The sequence below is a fragment of the Scophthalmus maximus genome, chromosome 7 (assembly GCF_022379125.1).
Source record: "Scophthalmus maximus strain ysfricsl-2021 chromosome 7, ASM2237912v1, whole genome shotgun sequence".
Lineage (NCBI taxonomy): Eukaryota > Metazoa > Chordata > Actinopteri > Pleuronectiformes > Scophthalmidae > Scophthalmus > Scophthalmus maximus.
In genome coordinates, this window is record NC_061521.1 from 24,911,237 (window position 1) to 24,932,500 (window position 21,264).

The 21,264-nt window shown below is 47.3% G+C and overlaps 2 protein-coding genes across 14 annotated transcripts in view; both read right to left on the reverse strand.

The window, feature by feature from the left end:
- Window positions 1-465: 465 nt before the first annotated feature.
- parvaa (parvin, alpha a) lies at window positions 466-16,668 on the reverse strand. Of its 3 annotated transcripts, XM_047333580.1 has the most exons (14): window positions 16,572-16,625; window positions 16,251-16,445; window positions 11,434-11,523; window positions 11,094-11,164; window positions 10,643-10,745; window positions 9,840-9,980; window positions 8,076-8,191; window positions 7,870-7,928; window positions 6,157-6,176; window positions 6,001-6,062; window positions 5,326-5,394; window positions 5,064-5,165; window positions 2,360-2,432; window positions 466-1,419 (listed from the first exon to the last, which is right to left on the reverse strand). In XM_047333580.1, the coding sequence occupies exons 2-14, from the start codon at window positions 16,384-16,386 to the stop codon at window positions 1,343-1,345; spliced, it is 1,119 nt and encodes a 372-aa protein (XP_047189536.1). In that variant the 5' UTR covers window positions 16,387-16,445; window positions 16,572-16,625; the 3' UTR covers window positions 466-1,342. The 3 variants fall into 3 exon arrangements, with proteins under 3 accessions (XP_047189536.1, XP_047189535.1, XP_035499615.1); XM_047333579.1 differs by having other exon boundaries at window positions 16,251-16,668; XM_035643722.2 differs by lacking the exons at window positions 16,251-16,445; window positions 16,572-16,625 and adding an exon at window positions 13,429-13,610.
- A 617-nt stretch (window positions 16,669-17,285) lies between these two features.
- Window positions 17,286-21,264, reverse strand: part of mical2b (microtubule associated monooxygenase, calponin and LIM domain containing 2b) — a 41,044-nt gene continuing 37,065 nt past the window's right edge. For all 11 annotated transcript variants that reach the window (XM_047333567.1, XM_035643705.2, XM_047333573.1 and 8 more), the window contains 7 exons: window positions 20,576-20,976; window positions 20,330-20,409; window positions 20,147-20,239; window positions 19,520-19,613; window positions 18,843-18,954; window positions 18,661-18,734; window positions 17,286-18,580 (listed from right to left, as the gene is read on the reverse strand). In XM_047333567.1, the coding sequence (XP_047189523.1) occupies window positions 18,342-18,580; window positions 18,661-18,734; window positions 18,843-18,954; window positions 19,520-19,613; window positions 20,147-20,239; window positions 20,330-20,409; window positions 20,576-20,976 (1,093 nt within the window). In that variant the 3' untranslated portion in view covers window positions 17,286-18,341. The remainder of the gene's footprint in view (window positions 18,581-18,660; window positions 18,735-18,842; window positions 18,955-19,519; window positions 19,614-20,146; window positions 20,240-20,329; window positions 20,410-20,575; window positions 20,977-21,264) is intronic.

Here is a 21,264-nt window from a genome sequence, read left to right on the forward strand (position 1 = left end):
ATTAGACTCACAGTTCCCGATTAACAGGTCTTTAATCACACACACACACACACACACACACACACACACACACACACACACACACACACACACACACACACACACACACACACACACACACACACACACACACACACACACACACACACACACACACACACACACACACACACACACACACACCTTCTTTTCAAAATCTATTGTGGCTGGTGTGAGAAAAAAAAAAGGAATCCTTTCACCCATTTGTTGACGGTCCTATCCGTTCCACTTTCCACAGCTATTCTCATTTTAAATTTAACAAAAAGAAAATTGTTTGTTGGACATTCACGTGTATTTCTCTGTGCGCGCCCAAAAAAACTGGAACCAATCTGACCCCAATTTTTTGTTTTGTTGGGAAAAGCATTCCGCTTTGATTCGTCCGCGTGAGAAATAGAAAGAAAGAAAGAAAATAAAATAGCAGCCGCATTCAGGAACGGAACAATTTATTGAATGTACTGTGTTAAAACATAAATGGGTACATGTGTCGGCAGCCCGAGCCACGGACAGTTACCACGACGTGACAGTGAATTGATATATTCAGTCAAATTTCATTTGTCCTGCTGAAAGGAGTGAAATCTTATACAAAGTATTGAACCACAAACAGCCGAGTGATTATGCGACTCCGATGCATCTCATTTTAAAATAACACAAGCATTACACTATAAAAAATACAAATACAAGAAGTAGAGTTGCTGCTTCGTGAAGCCTCTAAACTGTTAGAGTTAATAAAAAACAGCGCTTTGGTCAAAATATGTCAAATGCTCCACACATTCACAAAGGAAACGTGGAGCGTTAAGACGAGTGGGGAGCAACACGTATTCCAAATATTAAGTATTAGGACCTCGTTAATAAAGGCACTTTTATGAATTAATATGAGCAGAGATAAGGAAAAGTTAAGAAAGACCGTGTTTATCAAAATGAACAATAAATACAGGCAGACATTTTCTTTTCTGAATTAAAAAACATAAACGTATTGCTCATCTAAAATCTCTCCTTTGTGATATCGATTGAGGGAAACTAATTATTTTTCATGACTCTAATTAACATTAATATCGGCCTTTTTATGTAGTTCATAGACTTCTGTAGGGACGGTGCAGTGATGCCCAAAATCTTGTAAAAAAGAAAACCACTAATACAGATGTGTGTGTGGTACTTTGCTCAACAGATACAACATGTGACGCATGCATTCAGACAAAAAACAGGTTTGTCCAACAAACGGAAGTAATTACAAACAGTGTTGTTAATCTTAAGCATGTGGTCCATGTAGAAAAGGCTCCCCCCCCCACCGGGCTGCGTGTGGCGCTCAGTCGACGTTCCTGTACCTGGTGAAGAGGTTGTAGAGGACGCGCAGTGTCGATTTAAGGTCGCAGTTCACGATATCTGGAAAGGGAAGATAGAGAAGAAGAGTTATAGAACATATACAACTAGAGAATTTTTCTATAATATAAGATCCACTAAACGTTCCTACGGGTGATACATCCCCTGCTTCTCTTCCGCCTAACGGCCTGTATGACGCCTTCCAGACGCTTGGGTTATATCACAATACAGTATATACAATTTTACTAATCTCGAAGGCAATTTGGTTTAGGGAAGTAAAAAACACAAGAAAAGGATTCAGACATTCACTGACAAACATAAACACAACAAGACAATAAAACAGAGATCTGTTCAGTTGCATCGTTAAAAGTACAATTTCTTTAAAAATGTTGAAATTATTAGGAGGTAAATCAATATAAAAATGAATTAATAAATGAATGAAGTTGTCCACGTGGCTTTTAAGAGTTTTTTTCACGTGTATTCTGGAAATCCAATCGAGAAACAACACGATAAAAATATTTTTTATTTTTTTAGATTTTTTAATTATGGACCATAATGGTCTGACCATGTCTTTTGGGGGAAAAAATGGAGGACAAATATGAATTTTACTTCAAACAGGCTAGTTTCAGGCTAAGGTTTCTTTGTCGTTCATCAAACGACAACTTTTTTATGACCTCTCAAAATGAACAATATATTTGGTTTATTTTCATAACGTCAACGAAAGTACCTCATAGGTAATTATCTGCCACTGTCGGAGGAAAGGACGTTTAGTTTTTCATCCATAAAAATATTGATTTGTGCAACTTAAACTTTGCAAACCACAAATCTGGAAAAGTTTTGAATCCAACAAACTTTGACAAAACCTATTTCCAGGTGCCATCTTGAACTGCGAGATAAATGACTGAATACTGTATGAACGCAAATGCCTGTGTGTCCCCGTGCTGCATGTGTTTCCCTGTCACTGTTCACTGTGAACTGTACAAGGCAGTAGAGTGAGTCCCACCCTCTGGTCGGGGCTTGGGTCTCTCCAGACCGCCGTCCTGCATCAGCTCGAAGGAGAAGGACACGTTGTGGACCTGCAGAGAGACGGAGGACAGGCCCGTTACACTTTACACACACACACACACACACACACACACTCCTAGTCGATAAGAGAACATTGCTTAAATCCCACAATACACTCCGGCCGGATTCAGTCGTGTTACCACAGCTTCCTGTGTCGGCAAACACAACACAGCTCCGCTCTGTCGGACCATAAGCCGCCAGCAGCTGCACAAACACTCTGCTGCCTCATTCATCAATGGATACGTGTCGCCACAGTGTCGCCCGCAACCCCCCCCCCGAACTCCGAGGAGGTGATACTGTCACTGATAGTGGTGATGTCACGGAGAGGACGGAGAAGAGAGCGTTCATTATATTGAATAAGAGTGAAACACACAGGGTGGAAACTCTGGGGAGAAGGGATCTTTCTAGGATACTGACTGTTGTGGTGGACGTGTTGATTGATGGCTTTTCAAAACATCTGTCCCCCAATTGACGCCATTTTAAAGGTGTTATTAAACTAGCCGAGCTAACATGCATTATTAAACTAGCCGAGCTAACAGGTGTTATTAAACTAGCAAACAGGCGTTATTTAACTAGCGGAGCTAACAAGAGTTATTAAACTAGCCTAGCAGGCATTATTAAACTAGCCTAGCTAAAAGGCATTATTAAATTAGCGTAGCTAACAGGCGTTATTAAACTAACCGAGCTAACATGAGTTATTAAACTAGCCTAGCAGGGTTATTAAACTAGCCTAGCTAACAGGCGTTATTAAACTAGCCTAGCTAACATGCGTTAAATAAACTAACCGAGCTAACATGAGTTATTAAACTAGCCAACAGGCGTTATTAAGCTAGCCTAGCTAACAGGCGTTATTAAACTAGCCTAGCTAACATGCGTTAAATAAACTAGCCAAGCTAACAGGCGTTATTAAACTAGCCTAGCTAACAGGTGTTATTAAATTAGCCTAACAGGTGTTATGAAACTAGCCTAGCTAACAGGTGTCATTAAACTAGCCTAACAGGTGTTATTAAACTAGCCTAGCTAACAGGTGTTATTAAACTAGCCTAACAGGTGTTATTAAACTATCAGAAACGTGAACACTTGAACATCAGTGTGATGAGAACTACCTAAAACGCCAGAAACCATCTTTGGGGTTTGTGACCTGTACTGCTCAGCCAGCCACCAGGGGGCGATCCAGATGAATTGGCTTCACTTTTTGGCGAGCTGTCATGTCGTCCATATTTTATTAACCGTCAGTGTTTCAACATCAAAAACAGGTGGAAAACTAAGCAGATGGAAGAGATGGAAATAGCTGCACGATATTTTTCTATTCTCGGCCCATTGTGTGTGTGTGTGTGTGTGTGTGGGCAAGTGTGTGTGTGTGTGTGACGCACTAAAAGCTTTGCCTGACAAGGGCTTATTGTGCGATGAGCATGAGTCAAAAAGAAAAGGAAAAGAGATTGAGCCTCGAGTAGAGGAGCAGGAGAGCTTTTGCTTTCTTGTGCTACTTTTCTCTGGTGTATCATCGATAGGCCTCCAACACACACACACACAGTAATAGAGCGGAGCCCCTAAGCCACTTCAGTGTTTCCCTGTGCAATAGGAGATTACAGATGCTATGGGGCTGGTGCCTGTCCTTCCGGGCCAGGAGTCTGTGTGTGTGTGTGTGTGTGTGTGTGTGTGTGTGTGTGTGTGTGTGCGTGTGTACATTGTACAGCGCCAATGCCCATTCTGCTCTGCAGCTTGGCAGGGGGCTGCTGGCCAAGACCCACACAAAAGGCTACTGTGGTGTCTCCGCAGATTGCCTGTTCAGAATGCCGTAGTACTACAGAGGCCAGCGGAGAGGAGAGATGGCTGCGCACCCGGTGGCATTTATCAAGCTATTGAGAGCAGAGTCCTCCTCCTGGCCCCGGTGCATGAGGCGTGAGGCTCCTCAGAAATGGAGCGCTGATTTAAGAATGTGTCTTTAAGACTATAGGTCAAGACAGACGGACGGAGAGACGCCCTGATTGTCATGGGTCAACGAAAAGAAAAGAGCGGATGTGTGAATACGATGGACGATAATCTCTATGTCCACTGATACGAAATACTGAGGGAGAAAAAAATGAGGCATTCGTGTATTTTGTTTTTAATTTGTTCTGGTTTTAGAGCAGAACAAAAGCCGTGAATAAATAAATAAAAAGTTGCCAATAACAACGTATGTAAGACGCTCGTATTAAGACTAATTTATCTGAGCTCCGAGCTGCAGTGAACTGGATCTGAGGGTCATTTTCATACAAACCTACCAGAGGGAAAAAAGGTTTTACGATTCTTATAGAGGTTCTGAATACAGAAAAATAAATATATATATTTATGAGTCAAAGTCAGTGATTTAATCTCATGGTCATTTATGATAACGTCCACATCCTCCATTAACGGAGCCAGACACCAACATGTCAGAAGAACGTTTCATCGCAGCAGAACAAAGATGTTGTATTGAAGAAGACTTGACACCAAAAGATTGAACCATAAGAACTCATCAGGAAAAAGGCTTTACTGACGTTATAAATCAATAGAGAAGTAGAGTCATGTTCTCGTAGAGTCGCCCTCTGCTGGCGAGTCTGTGGCTGTATTCCTGTAATACTCACACGCTCAACGACGGACAAACGGAAACATCTTTTTACCTTTTGGTCAAAATTCTCTGGAGTGAGGAAGAAGTTGTAGAGCGGCACAAAGTATCCCTCCAGCAGCCCCATCAGCAACACCAGGTAAACCCCGTCTGCAAACTGAGACAACAGCAAACACACTTTACTGTGACATCAAGGGACAGTGTGTGTGTGTGTGTGTGTGTGTGTGTGTGTGTGTGTGTGTGTGTGTGTGTGTGTGTGTGTGTGTGTGTGTGTGTGTGTGTTTGTGTGTGTGTGTGTGCGCGCGCGCGCGTCATACCTGTGTGTCCAACTCTGACACCTCGAGGTTGAGCTTGTTCAGGTGTTTGTTCACGAATGTGATCAATGTCTGAAAAAAAAAAAAATCATAAGAGGAAAAACATATTTTCGTTTACGAGAACATTTCAGCAAGTGAACCACAGCATTGAGTCAGCGCAATATGTTAGAGCTAGACTAGACGGAAAGAATTTGCAGCTATGAGTACAAGTACGTTTTAAGACGTGATTTTCTAAAATGACACCGACTCTGACGACCTGATTTCCTCAAGGCGCCTGACAGCGAAGACTCCGCCCCCTTTCATTTTTTGAAACCTGTTTTTTTTTTTGTAACAGTGAGAAGACTTCTGCCCCGAGGATCTCAAGCTACTACATACGGGAATATAAGATCTGGAATATGATCGAGAGCCGGGACATGTGGGGCCTGAAAAGGTGATCAACAAGATCTGAAAATCTAAAATAGGGAGTCAGTGTGAAGAGACGACAACTGGTGTGATATGACTGAGCCTCTTAGTTCGGAACAGTCTGAATAAAAGAGGAGTAGATAATTCAAAGTGGTTCTTATGTTTGAAATATTGTGTTAAATATATAATATTGAATATATGATGAAGACCATATTGTACAAGCTCTGCGACACGCGTGTTGTTTCAAACACACGTGGGAACGGACCCCCTCCGTACCTTTTTGACCACGTTGAGTTTGTCCGGAGCGTGGTCGAACAGCGTGTCGAAGGCGTCGCGCTCTGCGGAGAAGAAATACAACAAGTGATCCATCGAAACGAGACAAGGAAACGTGAAAGCAGAACTGGAAATGGAAAAAGAACAAACATATCATACCGTGTCTGCCAGAGAAGGCCCTTTGAAGGAGAGGAGAGAGAAAGAACAAGTCAGAGGCCATTTTCTCCCCAATGACGATTTCACACCTCGAACATTTGTAGAATAAATAACAGACGAGAGCGTCCAAGTCAATCACAGAGGAATGTGGTGAACGGACGGATTATTTCACAGAAACGAGAAACACAATGCAGAGCGTCGGGCGCGTCGTCACAATTTGATTATTACGACACCTCGGGCATTTGCACACGTGACCCGCGTTTCGCCGGAGGGAGACGGTCGCAGTGACCGCGTACTGCAACACAATGCAATGATCTGAGGCCAAACACAGTCGGGACTCGGGGTTGTTGTTGACACGGCGGACGAAGACGAGGACGTTCGCGCGTTTCCCGCCGTGGGACGGAGGGAGCGCTGCGGTGCGAGGGCGTCCCAGAGGACGAGGCGGTATCGCAGCGGGCAGGCCAGCAAGAAGTGGCAGGCGTGCGCACACGAACACACACACACACACACACACACACACACACACACGAGAGGCCCTCACACATGTTCATGGTGTAATCTGTGATGGCAAAGGCAGGCGAGTCTGGGCAACGGTCCTGTTGGTGTGGTAATAACCGTGAGCCTGTGTGTGTGTGTGTGTGTGTGTGTGTGTGTGTGTGTGTGTGTGTGTGTGTGTTATTAACAGTGTATCTATCTACCGTGACAAATGTGTGTGTGTGTGTGTTGGCCTGCTGTTATCTCGCTGGTTTCTGCTGTCAGGCTGCAGGACAGCCTCACAGCGAGGGGATGGAAAAAACAAAACCGGACGTGTGTGTGTGTGTGTGTGTGTGTGTGTGTGTGTGTGATGGAAATTTTCTAATTCTTCAGCTAAAAGGGTGAAATGACGTCTGTCGTTGAACTACCATGGTTAGCTATTTGCCGTTGCACGATATTGTGGACTTGTTCATATATTGTGCGGTTCCCTGACAGAAGGGATTTTAGATATTAGAAGTGAATTCTTTCAGGTGCAGAACCTCGAACACTGATCGGGACGTGTCCATCGCACTGGATTCAAAAGCGCACACATCCACCAACAGCCTCCTCAAATCCAATCGAAACCGCAGCCAATCACGCACACTCGTAGACACCAGTCACCTGGACGTGCCCGACTGTTTTCCATCAACATCCACGAATGAATCCCTGAGAAATCTGTGAAACGGTCCACAAAAAAGAATCGGCCTTTCTTGTCCTATCCGTCCATCGAGTTCCGCTAAAAATCTATTCAATTCCCTTTTTTTTCCCGTAATCCTACTGACAAACAAAACCAACCAACCGACAAAAGGACTCATTAATAACTCCTTAGCGAAGGGAACAATAAAAGTGCTGACACGCTAAAACACAGCGTTAAATGAACTGCTCTTCCTGCGCCTCTTCACCTTGACCGGTCCAACGGATGAAAAGAAAACGTGCTCAGGAAATCAACGAGCCTGAACTTTGCCGCTCGCTGAACTGAGATGAATCGAAAACGCTGAAGTCGCGTTGTGATTATCAACCCGTCTGGTTTGTGCCATTCGTCATACCAAAGACGAGTGGAGGCGGCGGCTCCGGCGGCGCGTCGCTTGCTGTCTTTTGTTAAAAGTGTCAAACGTGTGTGTTCTAATCAGGTGCGGTGGTCTGTTCTCTACGAAGATCTTTGCAAAGCCTAGAGAGACTTTTGGTTTGTGCGGACGTTCTTACTCTGTGTTGCCGGTGATTTCCTCTTGAATTTGTCTGGACTGAAGGATTCCCTCTCTTTTCTGAAGGGGGGCGACAGGATGTAAAACATGGGGCGACACATGGTGACGGATGAAGAGAAACACGTCAGATGAGGAGTGGCACTATGAACAATCAACAAAGATTCAGTACAAACACTGAGCAGCCTTTGGAAAAAACGCCGCACCCACCTGGACCACGACGACTTGAATGGAGACGTGGTCGGGCAATCTGATTGGTGCTCTGAAGTGCTGCGACAGCGCCACCAGCAGGTGCAGGATGGCGACGATGCTCTTGGCGTGAACCGCTACGTGAGGAGGAAGAGACGGAGAGAGACGGTGGTGGAGATATATGTAACGATCGACACAAGCAAATGTTATCGCGTCGCTCACGAAAGACGCAGACGTCACCGCCATTTGGCTTTGACGACATCGCATGAGACGACACGAAATTCCGCGTCTTTGCATTGACTTTGTACGCAATCTCGTCGGCGTGTGAGCGCGCGAGACAAAACACGAGATGTTAGAGGCCGATCCGCCAAAAAACAATCAATAACTGAAAAGACGACGAACAGGCATTTAGAACGACGACAGATAAAATGAGGCAGCATTACACGAAACAAGTTATACAAAAGTTATACGAAAGAGAGTAAAAGGTCAAGGAAGTTATTTCAACACTAAAATAAAATAGAAAATATACAGATGAATAATAAAACCATGACATTATTAAACACCAAATGAAAGTCAAGACTAAATATGTGGGTTTTTAATTTACGTTTAAAAACATCAACGTTTTCTGCACTTCGCAGATTCTCTGGAAGATATTTTCTATTATTTTTCTTTCTTGTAGGAATTTGGAATTAATCATTTTCATAATAAAAGCAAGGTCATGGACCTTCAACGGGAAAAAACAAGCGCAAGATGACAGAAGCTGCCCCTGAAGTGACATTAAAAAAAGAGTCACACAGGACGTCAGCTTTTGTCCGGGAAGAGAAAGAGAAAAGCAGAAAGACTCGGCTCAGTCTTCAGCCGTCCGAACAAATAGGATTTACCTGAGGATACAAACAGATCAAACCGGATCAATTAAGTGTCCAGAGCCGGCCTTTGATTGTCACCCGTGACTAAACGGCAAATCACGACGCGCGGACGCTTAAAGGCCTTTTTCTACAAACACCTGCTGGATCGTCGCCGCGTCAGACGATCTGAACACGTCACGTCGGGGGACAAAGAAAAGTGAATTGATTAACAGAATCGCTCCTGGAATAGATGGCACGGGGGGGAAATCAATGACATTCCACCTTATTCACGTTATTATCAAAGACACGCCGCGCAAATTGCTTTTCATGGACGAACGGCGGCGTGAAGGTGCGTCCGGGAACATTCGCGGCGGCTGACGACTGATTAACTGTGACCGTGTCATTCATCTACTTCCTTTGTGTTCTGCTCTGAAGAAACTTATGTATATGACTTTTATGTGAGAGATGCAATTTAAAGCAATTCTTCCTCAAAACTGGACACGTTGTTCCTATTCTTTTGTTTTTAATATCTCAATTTTATCTCATTGTGGAATTTGAATTCCTTCATTCATTTCTTTCTGTTTTGTCTTATGCTTCTTTTAAAAAAATTTCTCACGATGCCTTTCTATAACTTTTTATGAATACCTCATACAGCACCAACAAGCCGATGAAACACGAGTGGCCCCGGAGGTTTTCAAAGCAAAACGGGACGAGCAGCGTTTCCCAAATTTCTCCGTTTTAGGCGCTCGGGAGAACTACGGAATAGTGTGGAAGGCCGACGTAACCATAGCAACGCATTTTAAAACTTTATCGTAGTGGCGCGGGTGCAGCCTGAATGCTTCCAATGGAGGGAAGGACACGTGAGGGTATTAAGATGACATGCGGCGTGATTGTGTGTAAAGGACGAGGGGGAACTAAAGGTATCTGACGTGTTCCTCACAGTCCACGTTCCAGCGGATGTTCCTGGTGGAGAGCTTGAGCGAGTCGTTGATTCGCTCCAGGACCGTCTGCAGCTTCTGTTTCTGGGCGATCTCCGACTGCGTCACCTCGGCCACGTTCAGCTTCTCGCCCTCCAGCTTTTCTGAAGTGAGACGCAGAGACGGACCACAAATGAATATCACCGAGCTGAACACTCACAGAAATGGAACAACTCTCTGGCGGCACCATTCGCACTAATGTCGGCCCGTCGCCTTCACCGCGTTGTTCTCTCGACCGCCGGGACGTGGTTTTCGTAGGGAAAAAAATTCCGACTCTATTTGCGGCGCAGAGGAACTGCGTGAGCAAAACGAGGAAGAGAACAGCGTCCTCCTGGTATCTGACCCCAGTGATGTAAAATGGCCGACGGTGGAAAAGACGAAATTGGACAAAAACAACTCAACCAAGAGAAGAAGAAGAAGAAGAATCCTGTCAACGGAAAAACAAACGCAGGTAAAGAAGGAAAGTGATTCTACTTGTACTGCTGCTGGATCAGATAGTAACACAACCAGCTACTACCTGACGTTTAACTCCAGGTTATTTGTTCAAATTGGGATTTCTACGGCTGTTTTCTGCCTCGGACGGTGGCCAGGCCGGAAAACGAACGTATTTCTTCTCAGCTCTGAGGGAAAGTAGCGACGTCCTCCCCGGCGTCTCCACGCCAATATCTGGAACCACCAGGGGGCGCCAACGCTGCCTGTGGCCTCTTCCCGTACGAGGTGGAGCCGACCTCACAGAGACGCGGTGGGGATGAGTCGGTTCGCTCACCAAACAGCTTCTGCAGAACCTGCCCGTCGTACAGGTCCTCGGCCAGATCCTTCACGATGATCCGCTCCCCCACCAGGACGTCGTTGATCCAGTCGATCAACACCTAGAAGACGAAGGGACAGGGAACTTCAAAAGTCATGTTTGAAATCGAATTATTCAAACTGGTGAAGTTCAGATCTATGAAGGTTTGACCCTTTGACCCCAGTGATCCTCATCGTTTGTTAAAGTGCCGGCGTTGGTGCCGCGGTCGTGATGAGCTGTGCTCGATCTACCCTCAACATCCACAAAGGAAACACGGACCCTGGACGCGAAGCTGCGTCGTGAACACAACCGTCCGCTCAGTGGCGCCTTTGTGACGCTCCAGTCGTTTCGTACCGTCTTCACGCATTTTTGTGATCTCATCGTGTGGAAAATTACACTTCGCCAACACTAATAGCTGGTCACTTCTCACCTTCATGAGCTCCTGCAGTTTGCGGTCGTTCTTGGAGTTGGGGTCGACCATGGTCCGGACTTCATTCTCCTCTGATGGACAATTGTTAAAGGGGATCAGTTATTTTCATTTTCAGTTTGATGTGACTTTTATTTATCAAAAAATCATCTAAATTGTCAGGTTATTTACTCCAGCACAAAGTTGTATAAAGAAAAGAAAAGAACGTGTTATTTTAACGTCACCATTGTCCCAATAAACGACAAAACTCAGCTTCAACGCTTCATAATCGTCAGTGAAACGAATGAAGCGTCTCGGGTAAAAGCGTTTGTGTGTGTGTGTGTGACGGCGTGCGAGCGTTTACCGAGCATCGTGTCCTCGGGGTCCAGCTCATAGTGGGAGGGGCTGAGAGGAAGGTTGATGGCGTTGATTCCTTCTTCCTGAAGCTCCGACACTGCGAGAAACGAAGAAGAACGAGCGTCAGATCACATTCCATCACACGGTGTCGGCGTGGTATCCGCTCTTCCTGAGACCTTCACTTTCCTAGCTCGTTTTCATTCAAGCATCAGTCAGATATTCAAAGACAAGAATGGCGCCGAGTAGAGCGCAGACCTCCGCCGAGGCCGAACAAGCCTACGCATGATTGTCTGCTTCTTATAGTGGGAATATGAATAATCAAAAAAAATGATGTGCATCATTTGCACATAAAAAAAAAGGAATGAAAGAGATTCTTTTAAATGGGCGATATTGTAATTTTAAGTGGAAAAAGATACATTCCTGGATCCAGCACTTCCTCTCCGTCCGCACCAAAAATCTATTGGGTTCTTCCCAGAACCAAGGACCAATCCCTCCAACAAGTTTGGACCAAATCAGTACAGTAGCATTTGCATAATCCTGCCAACAAACCAACAAGCAAACAAAACCCACACGGGTGGAAACATAAACCTCCTTGGCGGAGACAATAAAATGGAGAAAAGCAGCTCTTGATATCTGAGAGGAATGATTCATCATTTAAATTGTCAGGACTGGAAACAATAACACACGTGAGGCCAGAGGCCGCACCATGTACAGTACAGAGCAGGTCCTCGTCTGCGATCAGCTGGGACACAAAGACACAACAGCTTCCTGAACGATTCCCCGATTGAAAAACAGCAACAACCGACGTCACACTTCCTGGTTCTCAGCGGGATTTTTACAGAAGCACAGTGAGTCTCTGTTCTCCGTGTGTCAGATACCTGAGGAGGCCGATCCGTGTGTGTGTGTGTGTGTGTGTGTGTGTGTGTGTGTGTGTGTGTGCGTGTGTGTGTGTGAGAGCACAGAGTGAACATCCTGTGCATTTCTCTGCCTTCACTGGAACAACATCCTCTTAATCAACACCATCCACATGTGCAGCATGTCTGCATGAACACACACACACACACACACACACACACACACACACACACACACACACACACACACACACACACACACACACACACACACACACACACACACACACACACACACACACACACACACACACACACACGTGGGTGTATGAAAATAGTCCTACACAGTGATACACACCTCCCACAACCAACCACACGTCACTTCACCTTTTTTTTTTTACACTATAAAAACACGCACAGTCACTTCTTAGTGGTTAGAACCTCACAGCAAGAAGGTTCTGGGTTCGAGTCCCGGTCCAAACCAACCGGGGCCTTTCTTTGTGGAGTTGGCATGTTCTCCCTGTGTGTGCGTGGGTTCTCTCCAGGTTCTCCGTCTTCCTCCCACAGTCCAGAGACATGCAGAATGGGGTCAGGTTCATTGGAGACTCTAGATTGACCGTAGGTGTGAATGTGAGAGTGAATGGTTGTTTGTCTCTGTATGTGGCCCTGTGATAGGCTGGCGACCTGTCCAGGGTGAACCCCGCCTCTCGCCCAACGTCAGCTGTGATTGGCTCCAGCCCCCCGCGACCCTTAAGTGGATAAAGCGGTAGACGATGGATGGATAATCATTACGCAGACGCGTGACACACATCTCTGGTCGTCTGCGTGTGCAGAACGTGATTCTTAGTCCACGACATGACAAGTATCGAGAAGGACATGTTTGTGCCTTTTTTAACGTTCTCATCATCGACCTTCATTTGATGCTTTTTTTAAAAAAAAGAAAAAAGTATCGGTGTACAACCCCAGGTGTCGAACTGGTTATCGGTATCCTCCCCCCCTCCCGCGGGCTGGTGTCATAAAAAACGACAATACGCAATCGAAAAGAGCGACAACGAACCGCCACGTCGACGGACGCATCACTCGGCCATACGCCTCCCGCGCGGCGACGCCCACACGCTCACGCTCACGCTGATGCTGCGGAGTCGTACCTGGAGGGCAGAGCGCTCCGCAGCCCATCGTGTCCCTCTCTCGCTGGTCTCCGTCCCCCCAGAGTCAAGCCTCCTCTCCTGGCCGACGGGAGCAGCTTCTGCCCCCTGGAGCTCATCCTGGTACGAAACCTCGACCCACCGATACAAATGTTCTCTACGCTCAAATGACATTATATGTAATATAATTACATATATATATCATATATGATTATATTACCTCTGCTGTTTTATGTGTTGTTTTCTCTGCACACAGCTGGTTAACCCTTCTCTTTTTCTTTTCATAAAATCTAGTCCACATCCAACAGCTCTCTCCTTCTCCTTCTCCTTCTCCTCCTTCTCCTCCTTCTCCTCCCTCATTCATTCAGAGTCTCTCTCTTCAGTAATATGCGACGGTCGTCCACTCAAATTGAATCAACGCCAACACGAGAGCGGCCAACCCAGGTTTTTTTCCCATCATGCTTTCACACACTGCACTCGGTGTGTGTGTGTGTGTGTGTGTGTGTGTGTGTGTGTGTGCGTGTGAATATAATGTGATTGCACCACGCGTGTCCCTCGGTTTCGGAGGCGACATAAACGGGGCTCAGCTGTGCGACGGCGTCCTGAACGAACAAAAAAGTAATCGTCCAATTGAACGAGACCTTTTCTCGGTGGGCGATAAAAACCTCTGAAGCCTGGACGACCCCGCGCGGCTTTTAACTGGATTGAGCATAAAAAAAATAATAATAATAACAAAGAAAGCTTTGTAAAGTCCAACACAGTAAGATTCATAAACGTCATGAAGGTCCTGGTTCTGACCTCTGACCTCATCTCCCTCATCTTCTTTTGCCTCCTCCTCCTCCTCCTCCTCTTATCTCTCCTCCTCCTCTTCCTCCCTCCTCCTCCTCTTCCTCTCTCTCTCTCCTCCTCCTCTCTCTCTCTCCTCCTCCTCTCTCTTCCTCTCTCTCTCCTCCTCCTCTTTCTCTCCTCTCTCTCTCTCTTCTCTCTCTCCTCCTCCTCCTCCTCCTCCTCCTCTCTCTTCCTCTCTCTCTTCCTCTCTCTCCTCCTCCTCTCTCTTCTCTCTCTCCTCTCTCTCTCTCCTCCTCCTCCTCCTCCTCCTCCTCTCTCACTCTCTCTCCTCCTCTCTCTTCCTCTCTCTCTCCTCCTCTCTCACTCTCTCTCTCCTCTCTCTCTCTCCTCCTCTCTCTTCCTCTCTCTCTCCTCCTCCTCCTCTCTCTCTCCTCTCTCTCTCTCTCCTCCTCCTCTCTCTTCCTCTCTCTCTCTCTCCTCTCTCTCCTCCTCCTCCTCCTCTCTCTCCCTCTCTCTCTCTCTCCTCTCTCTCCTCCTCCTCTCTCTTCCTCTCTCTCTCTCTCCTCTCTCTCCTCCTCCTCCTCCTCCTCTCTCTCTCCTCTCTCTCCTCCTCCTCCTCCTCTCTCTCTCTCTCTCCTCTCTCTCCTCCTCCTCCTCTCTCTCTCCTCTCTCTCTCTCTCTCCTCTCTCTCTCTCTCTCCTCTCTCTCTCTCCTCCTCCTCTCTCTTCCTCTCTCTCTCTCCTCCTCCTCTCTCTCTTCTCTCTCTCTCTCTCTCTCTCTCCTCCTCCTCTCTCTCTCTCTCTCCTCCTCCTCCTCCCTCCTTCTCTCTCCCTCTCTCCTCCTCTCTCTCCCTCTCTCTCTCTCTCTTCCTCTCTCTCTCTCTCTCTCCCTCTCTCCTCCTCTCTCTCCCTCTCTCCTCCCTCCTCTCTCTCTCTCTCTCTCTCCTCCTCTCTCTCTCTCTCTCCTCCTCCTCCCTCCTCCTCCTCCTCCTCCTCTCTCTCTCTCTTCCTCTCTCTCTCTCCTCCTCTCTCCCTCTCTCTCTCTCCCTCTCTCTCTCTCTCTCTCTCTCCTCCTCTCTCTCTCTCTCCTCCTCTCTCTCTCTCTCTCTCTCTCTCTCTCTCTCTCTCTCTCTCTCTCTCTCTCTCTCTCTCTCTCTCTCCCCCTCCCTCCCTCCTCCTCCTCCTCCTCCTCCTCCTCCTCCTCCTCCTCCTCCTCCTCCTCCTCTCTCTCTCTCTCTCTCTCTCTCTCTCTCTCTCTCTCTCTCTCTCTCTCTCTCTCTCTCTCTCTCTCTCTCTCTCTCTCTCTCCCTCCTCCTCTCTCTCCTCCTCCTCTCTCTCTTCTCTCTCTCTCTCTCTCTCTCTCCTCCTCCTCTCTCTCCCTCTCTCCTCCCTCCTCTCTCTCTCTCTCTCTCTCCTCCTCTCTCTCTCTCTCTCCTCCTCCTCCCTCCTCCTCCTCCTCCTCCTCTCTCTCTCTCTTCCTCTCTCTCTCTCCTCCTCTCTCCCTCTCTCTCTCTCCCTCTCTCTCTCTCTCTCTCTCTCCTCCTCTCTCTCTCTCTCTCCTCCTCTCTCCCTCTCTCCCTCTCTCTCTCTCTCTCTCTCTCTCTCTCTCTCTCTCTCTCTCCCTCCCTCCCTCCCTCCCTCCCTCCCTCCCTCCCTCCCTCCCTCCTCCTCCTCCTCCTCCTCCTCCTCCTCTCTCTCTCTCTCTCTCTCTCTCTCTCTCTCTCCCTCCTCCTCTCTCTCTCTCTCCCTCCTCCTCTCTCTCCTCCTCTCTGAAGATTCACTTCCCTACATGGAGCCTGACGCAGGGACACAAACACGCCGTCGCTTCAGGGGCTGAAGTTTTTTAATCTCACATATAAAACTGGTCAAAATCTGAATTAACAGCGAACAAAGACAATAATCTGCAGCGTGTAATAGTCAGTGTGGATGAAAGTGTTTCTATAAGAAGATGAATTATTGTTAAACTTCTGAACCACTTCTGGTTGTTATTGTTATAATAAATCATATTGATATGTATTGATGTGTGTGTGTTCATACCTTCTTTCGCCTTCTTCCTTCTCGCCAAAGTTCCTCCGAGTTTCCCGAGGAACGAGTCGTCCTTCTTCCTGGACGACGGAGACTTGGGCGTCGGGGACTTCGGAGAGGACGGAGACTTCTGGGGCGAAGAGGCCATGACGGTCCAGGGGTCCGGGACGGGACGAGGGTCCGGGTCGGGTCGGGACGAGGGACCGGAACGAGGGTCCGGGTCGGGTCGGGACGAGGGACCGGGTCGGGACGAGGGTCCGGAACGAGGGTCCGTGTCGGGTCGGGACGAGTGACCGGAACGAGGGTCCGGGTCGGGTCGGGACGAGGGACCGGGTCGGGACGAGGGACCGGAACGAGGGTCCGGGTCAGGACGAGGGACCGGGTCGGGTCGGTCCAGGGGTCCGGGTCGGGACGAGGTTCCGGGTCGGGTCGGTCCAGGGGTCCGGGTCGGGACGAGGTTCCGGGTCGGGACGAGGGACGGGACCGGGTCGGGTCGGTCCAGTGGTCCGGGTCGGGTCGGTCCAGTGGTCCGGGTCGGGTCGGGACGAGGGACGGGGAAGTGAGAGTTGGCCGGAAAAGTCAAAGTTAGAAAAAAACAAATCGCAGTCCACTCCCTAAAGCGGAAACGGAATTCCAGACATTCTCTCCCGAAGTTGGCTGCGTGGTGGAGAGAGGCCCCGCCCCCCTGTGGAGCAGAGGGAGGGGGAGGAGGGAGGGGGGAGGAGCAGAGTGAGGAGAAGGAGGGGCAGAGGGAGGGGGAGGAGCAGGAGGGGGGAGGGGGAGGGGCAGAGGGAGGGGGAGGAGCAGGAGGGAGGAGGGGGAGGGGCAGAGGGAGGGGGAGGAGCAGAGGGAGGAGGAGGGGTTGTAAATTGTATTGATTTTCATTTGTATATTCTCTAATTTATTCATTTATATTCATTTAAATTACATTACAAATACATCAGTTAATGTAAAACTAAATAAATAATGCATTGTTTGTCCAGAAGAGAAAAATCAACTCTTGGTTATTCTATAACTAAAAAAAAAAAAGTCTTCCGTAATCAAAAATTGAAACTAATTTTTATTTAAGATATTTTTTTTAAAAAGATTTGAAGCAGCATAAAACGGACATACAAAGAAATACCACACAGTTCATATATATATAAATATATATATATGTATATATATATATACATATATATATTTTCTTAATCATCATTTTGATCATCATCAATAACTTATTGTTAATTCAAACCATAAACATATAAAGGTCGAGGAACGAGAGGAGACGTGTGGTTCCTCCTGTAATTCAACGATTAAGACTCAACATGTAAACACAACGTTCTGTTCCTTGTGAGGGAGACGAGCTGACGGGGTCAAGGGTCAAGGGTCACAGAGCAGGTTAAACAATCACAGTGTGACAGACAGTTACAGTAGATCACAGAGCGAATCCAGTCTGGATGAGGAGAAACAGTGATTTCACAGCAGGTGTCACCTGAAGGGGGCGGGGCCTGTGACTACATCACAGCTTGTGGGTGTGGCCAGGTGCGCCGACAGACAAAAACATTTCTTCCTGTGTTCATTAGTGAATATTCAACTGAACTTTATTTAAACAGTGTTTCAACACGAAGTGAAAAAAACATCAACAAAAACAAACAAACAAACAAAAAACCAAAAACTTTTTAAAATTTACGCACAAGAAAGTGAATCATGAACATGACACTCGTCTCCGGAGTCACGACGCAAAACTGGAAAACAATTCACACGTGCTTTGAAACGGTCGGCAGGCGGATCGCGGCGTCCGTCCACGTGTTGCGTCCCGTGAGCGGCAGGAACAAAGTCAGTCGTGTGCACATGTTATGATAAGAGGTTCGTCACACTGTACATGTGTTTCCCGCCTGACCTCAGAGTTCAGAGGTCACACGATCTCCATGGCCGAGATGTTGTTAACCCTCGTAGCCGTACAGGAAGTCGTATGTGAAGCCTCGAGCCGTCGTCGTCGCCAGGAGGAACAAACACCCCAGACATTTCTTTAAAAGGAAGCGTGTCAGACGGAATCTTGTTTTGCTAAAACTGGTGACCTGGAGTCTTTTTTTAAAATGATTTTTCGTGTCAGTCTACCCCTCACACTCCGGCCTCCCCCCCCGCCCCCCAGCTGTCGTCCGCCGCCTCGGCCGCGGGGGCCCAGTGGAACTCGTAGCCCCGGGACAGCACCAGGCTCTCCAGGTCCCGGTCCTCGGCCCGCTCCCGCAGCCGCTGCTCCTCCAGCGCGGCCACCAGCGCGTCGCGGCGCTCCACCGTCCTCATGATCTCCGACAGGACGCACTGCTCGTCCCGCAGCTCTGAGGCGCTCTTCGTCGTGTCTGGAGGGGGGGGGGGGGGGGGGAGTACGTTTGTGAATCTGAATATGTGTGTTTTTGTGCGTGTTGGTCCTTTTTCTTACCCTCTGTGGCCATTCGGCGTCGCAGGTCCTGCTGCAGGCGGCTCTGTGTGTCCTCCAGCTCCAGCTCCTGGGCACTAAGAGAGAGAGAGAGGAGGGGAGGAGGGGGATTCAGTGACCTCTGCTGGAGAGAAGGATGAATTACAACAACGTTAGTCTGAGTGTGATGAGACGCCGTTACTCACAAGATCATGAGCTCGGACTCGTAGCGAGCCAACCGGTTCTTCTCCAGCACGAGTCTGAACCAGGACTGATAGAGCCGGGCCTCGTCGTCGTCGCCGCCGTCCGCAGAGGATTCTGGGAAGGGGGGAGGGGTCGAGGAAGGAGGGAAGGGGACAAAGGAAGGAAGGACGGAGAGATGAATGTAGCAGGATTGAGAAGAAAGAACTGAATATTTTTCAGTTTTCTGTCAATAGTATGAAGGCATTACAAATAACACACACACACACACACACACACACACACACACACACACACACACACACACACACACACACACACACACACACACACACACACACACACACACACACACACACACACACACACACACACACACACACACACACACACACACACACAGGCCTCACTCTCTTGAGTGGAAAACAGACAAAGAAGCTCTGAACTGGAGGGAAAAAAAGACGAGGCCACTGTAAAGTGTCAGTCTATTGTCGAGAGAGGCCATTAACTGAACGTAGAGGCTTTCGACCACAATGCATCGCTTTCTTCTTCTACGCGGCCTGAGAAGCGTTCGCACAGAACAGAAGAAGAAGAAGGAGGAGTGGAAAACCTTTCTGCTAAAGATTTGACGAGAGGTGTTTTAACGGCGACATCAGAAGACGACGTGTCTGTGGTTCAGTACCAGTTTCTCCTCGGATTATCTTCTCCACCGTGACTCCCCTCTCCTCCAGGTCTCGCTGCTTCTCCCCGACCTCCTCCAGTTGTCTCTGGATCACCTGGACGACGCAAACACGACCACATTCATGAGAAAGATGTAATCAAACATGACGGGAGGAGATTAGATATGATCAGAGTTCTGATCTTTGTGATCTGAGCTTCCACAGCTTCAGTGACACGAAGCTTTTAACTTCTCTAGAGTCTACACGTTTGTTTGTTTGTTTCATACATTCATAAAGTATATACAGTATTTCACAGACAGATGTTCAGTCGAGCTCAAGGCCGAACAATCAGATGATTCTTACAGTAGATATATAAATGTATAAAAAGGGAAGTGGTCCGATAACCTGAGGGAAATAAACTTTACACCAAACTATATGGTTTTGTATATGCACCAAAATGTGCACAGTCATAAATATCAGTCGACTTAATGTCAAATTTGAAAAAAAAAAAAAGATAAAAAAATGTATTTTCAGGTAAATGTATCAGGATCAGTGAGCACAGATATCGGATGTTTTGACATATAGATGTACTATATAATACTGTATAATATTACTGTATAATACTGTATATTGTTACTGTATAATATAACCTGAGCTCTGTGAAGTCTCTTCAGTTGTTCCCTCTTCGTCTGTTGGGCCACGATCTTCTCCTGCCTCCTCCTCCTGCGTCCCTCTGCACTCAGCTGGGACAGGAAGTACAGGACATGTCAGAACATAAATATTAATATTCCTATGTCATCTGTCAGCTCAAACAAACAAACGTCTGTACGAACCTTCTGACTGAAGGGAAGGTTTTCATTGTCATCATCACTCGACGACGACGAAGGAGCATCCAGATTCTGTTGACTGGAGGCTGGATTTTAAAAATATATATTAAAGATTCTGATGAAGAAAATACCCCAAAATGTAATAACTTAAACATTTAGCAAATAACCAGAGAGTTAATTAACGACTGGGATACAGGAGTAAAACTTGACATCACCTTTAAAGGATCACGATCATGAAATCCCTTCACTCACCTTTGTTCCTGAGTTTGGTGAGAATAGTCCTGATCTCCCTCTGGGCCTCGTGATCCTTCCCCTCGCCCTGCGATGCTTCCCTCTTCCTCAGCCTCAGGGAGGAGAACAGGTCGAGCCTCCTGCTGCGGGGCAGCGAGCCCATGTCGTCGGAGAACACCCCCCCGCCGGAGTCCCTGCGGCCCCTCAGGGACACCTGCTGCAGCAGGGAGGGCAGGTCCCGCCCGGCCCCCCACGGATCGCTTCCCCCGACAGACGCCCACCGAGCATCGCGCTCTCCTCCAGCCCTGGTGTTCTCCTCCTCTCGGGACGGCTCCGGACCCGCGGCGCCGAAGAGGGAGCTGAAGCTGAACGCTCCCTCTGACATGGGCCTCCGCTTGTGGGGCCCATCGCGTTTGGGTCTCCTGGTGAAGTGAAAGATAATAATGTGAATTTAGTTTGAATTTAATCCAGAAATTAAGCAAAAGATGCAGATTAGACAGTTTTTAAAAAACAATTTAAAGCCCCAGTGTGTAATTTCTGCATTTAGCAATATTACTGTATAATATACATGTATATAACTGTATATATAGTGCACAATATTACTGCATAATACTGTACATATACTGTCCATATACTGTATAATACTGTGTATATAGTGTATAATATCACTGTAAAATACTATACACACAATATAATATTACTGTAAAATA

Bases quoted from the DNA above. Each gene is read 5' to 3' on its own strand.
- parvaa (XM_047333579.1), bottom strand. From the start codon at position 16,386: ATGGCCTCTTCGCCCCAGAAGTCTCCGTCCTCTCCGAAGTCCCCGACG. The intron at 8,192-9,839 runs GTGAGGAACACG...CTCCTCACGTAG, and splicing joins CATCCGCTGGAACGTGGACT to CGGTTCACGCCAAGAGCATC. The intron at 5,166-5,325 runs GTATGACGCGCG...CTGTTGTCTCAG, and splicing joins TGTCAGAGTTGGACACACAG to TTTGCAGACGGGGTTTACCT.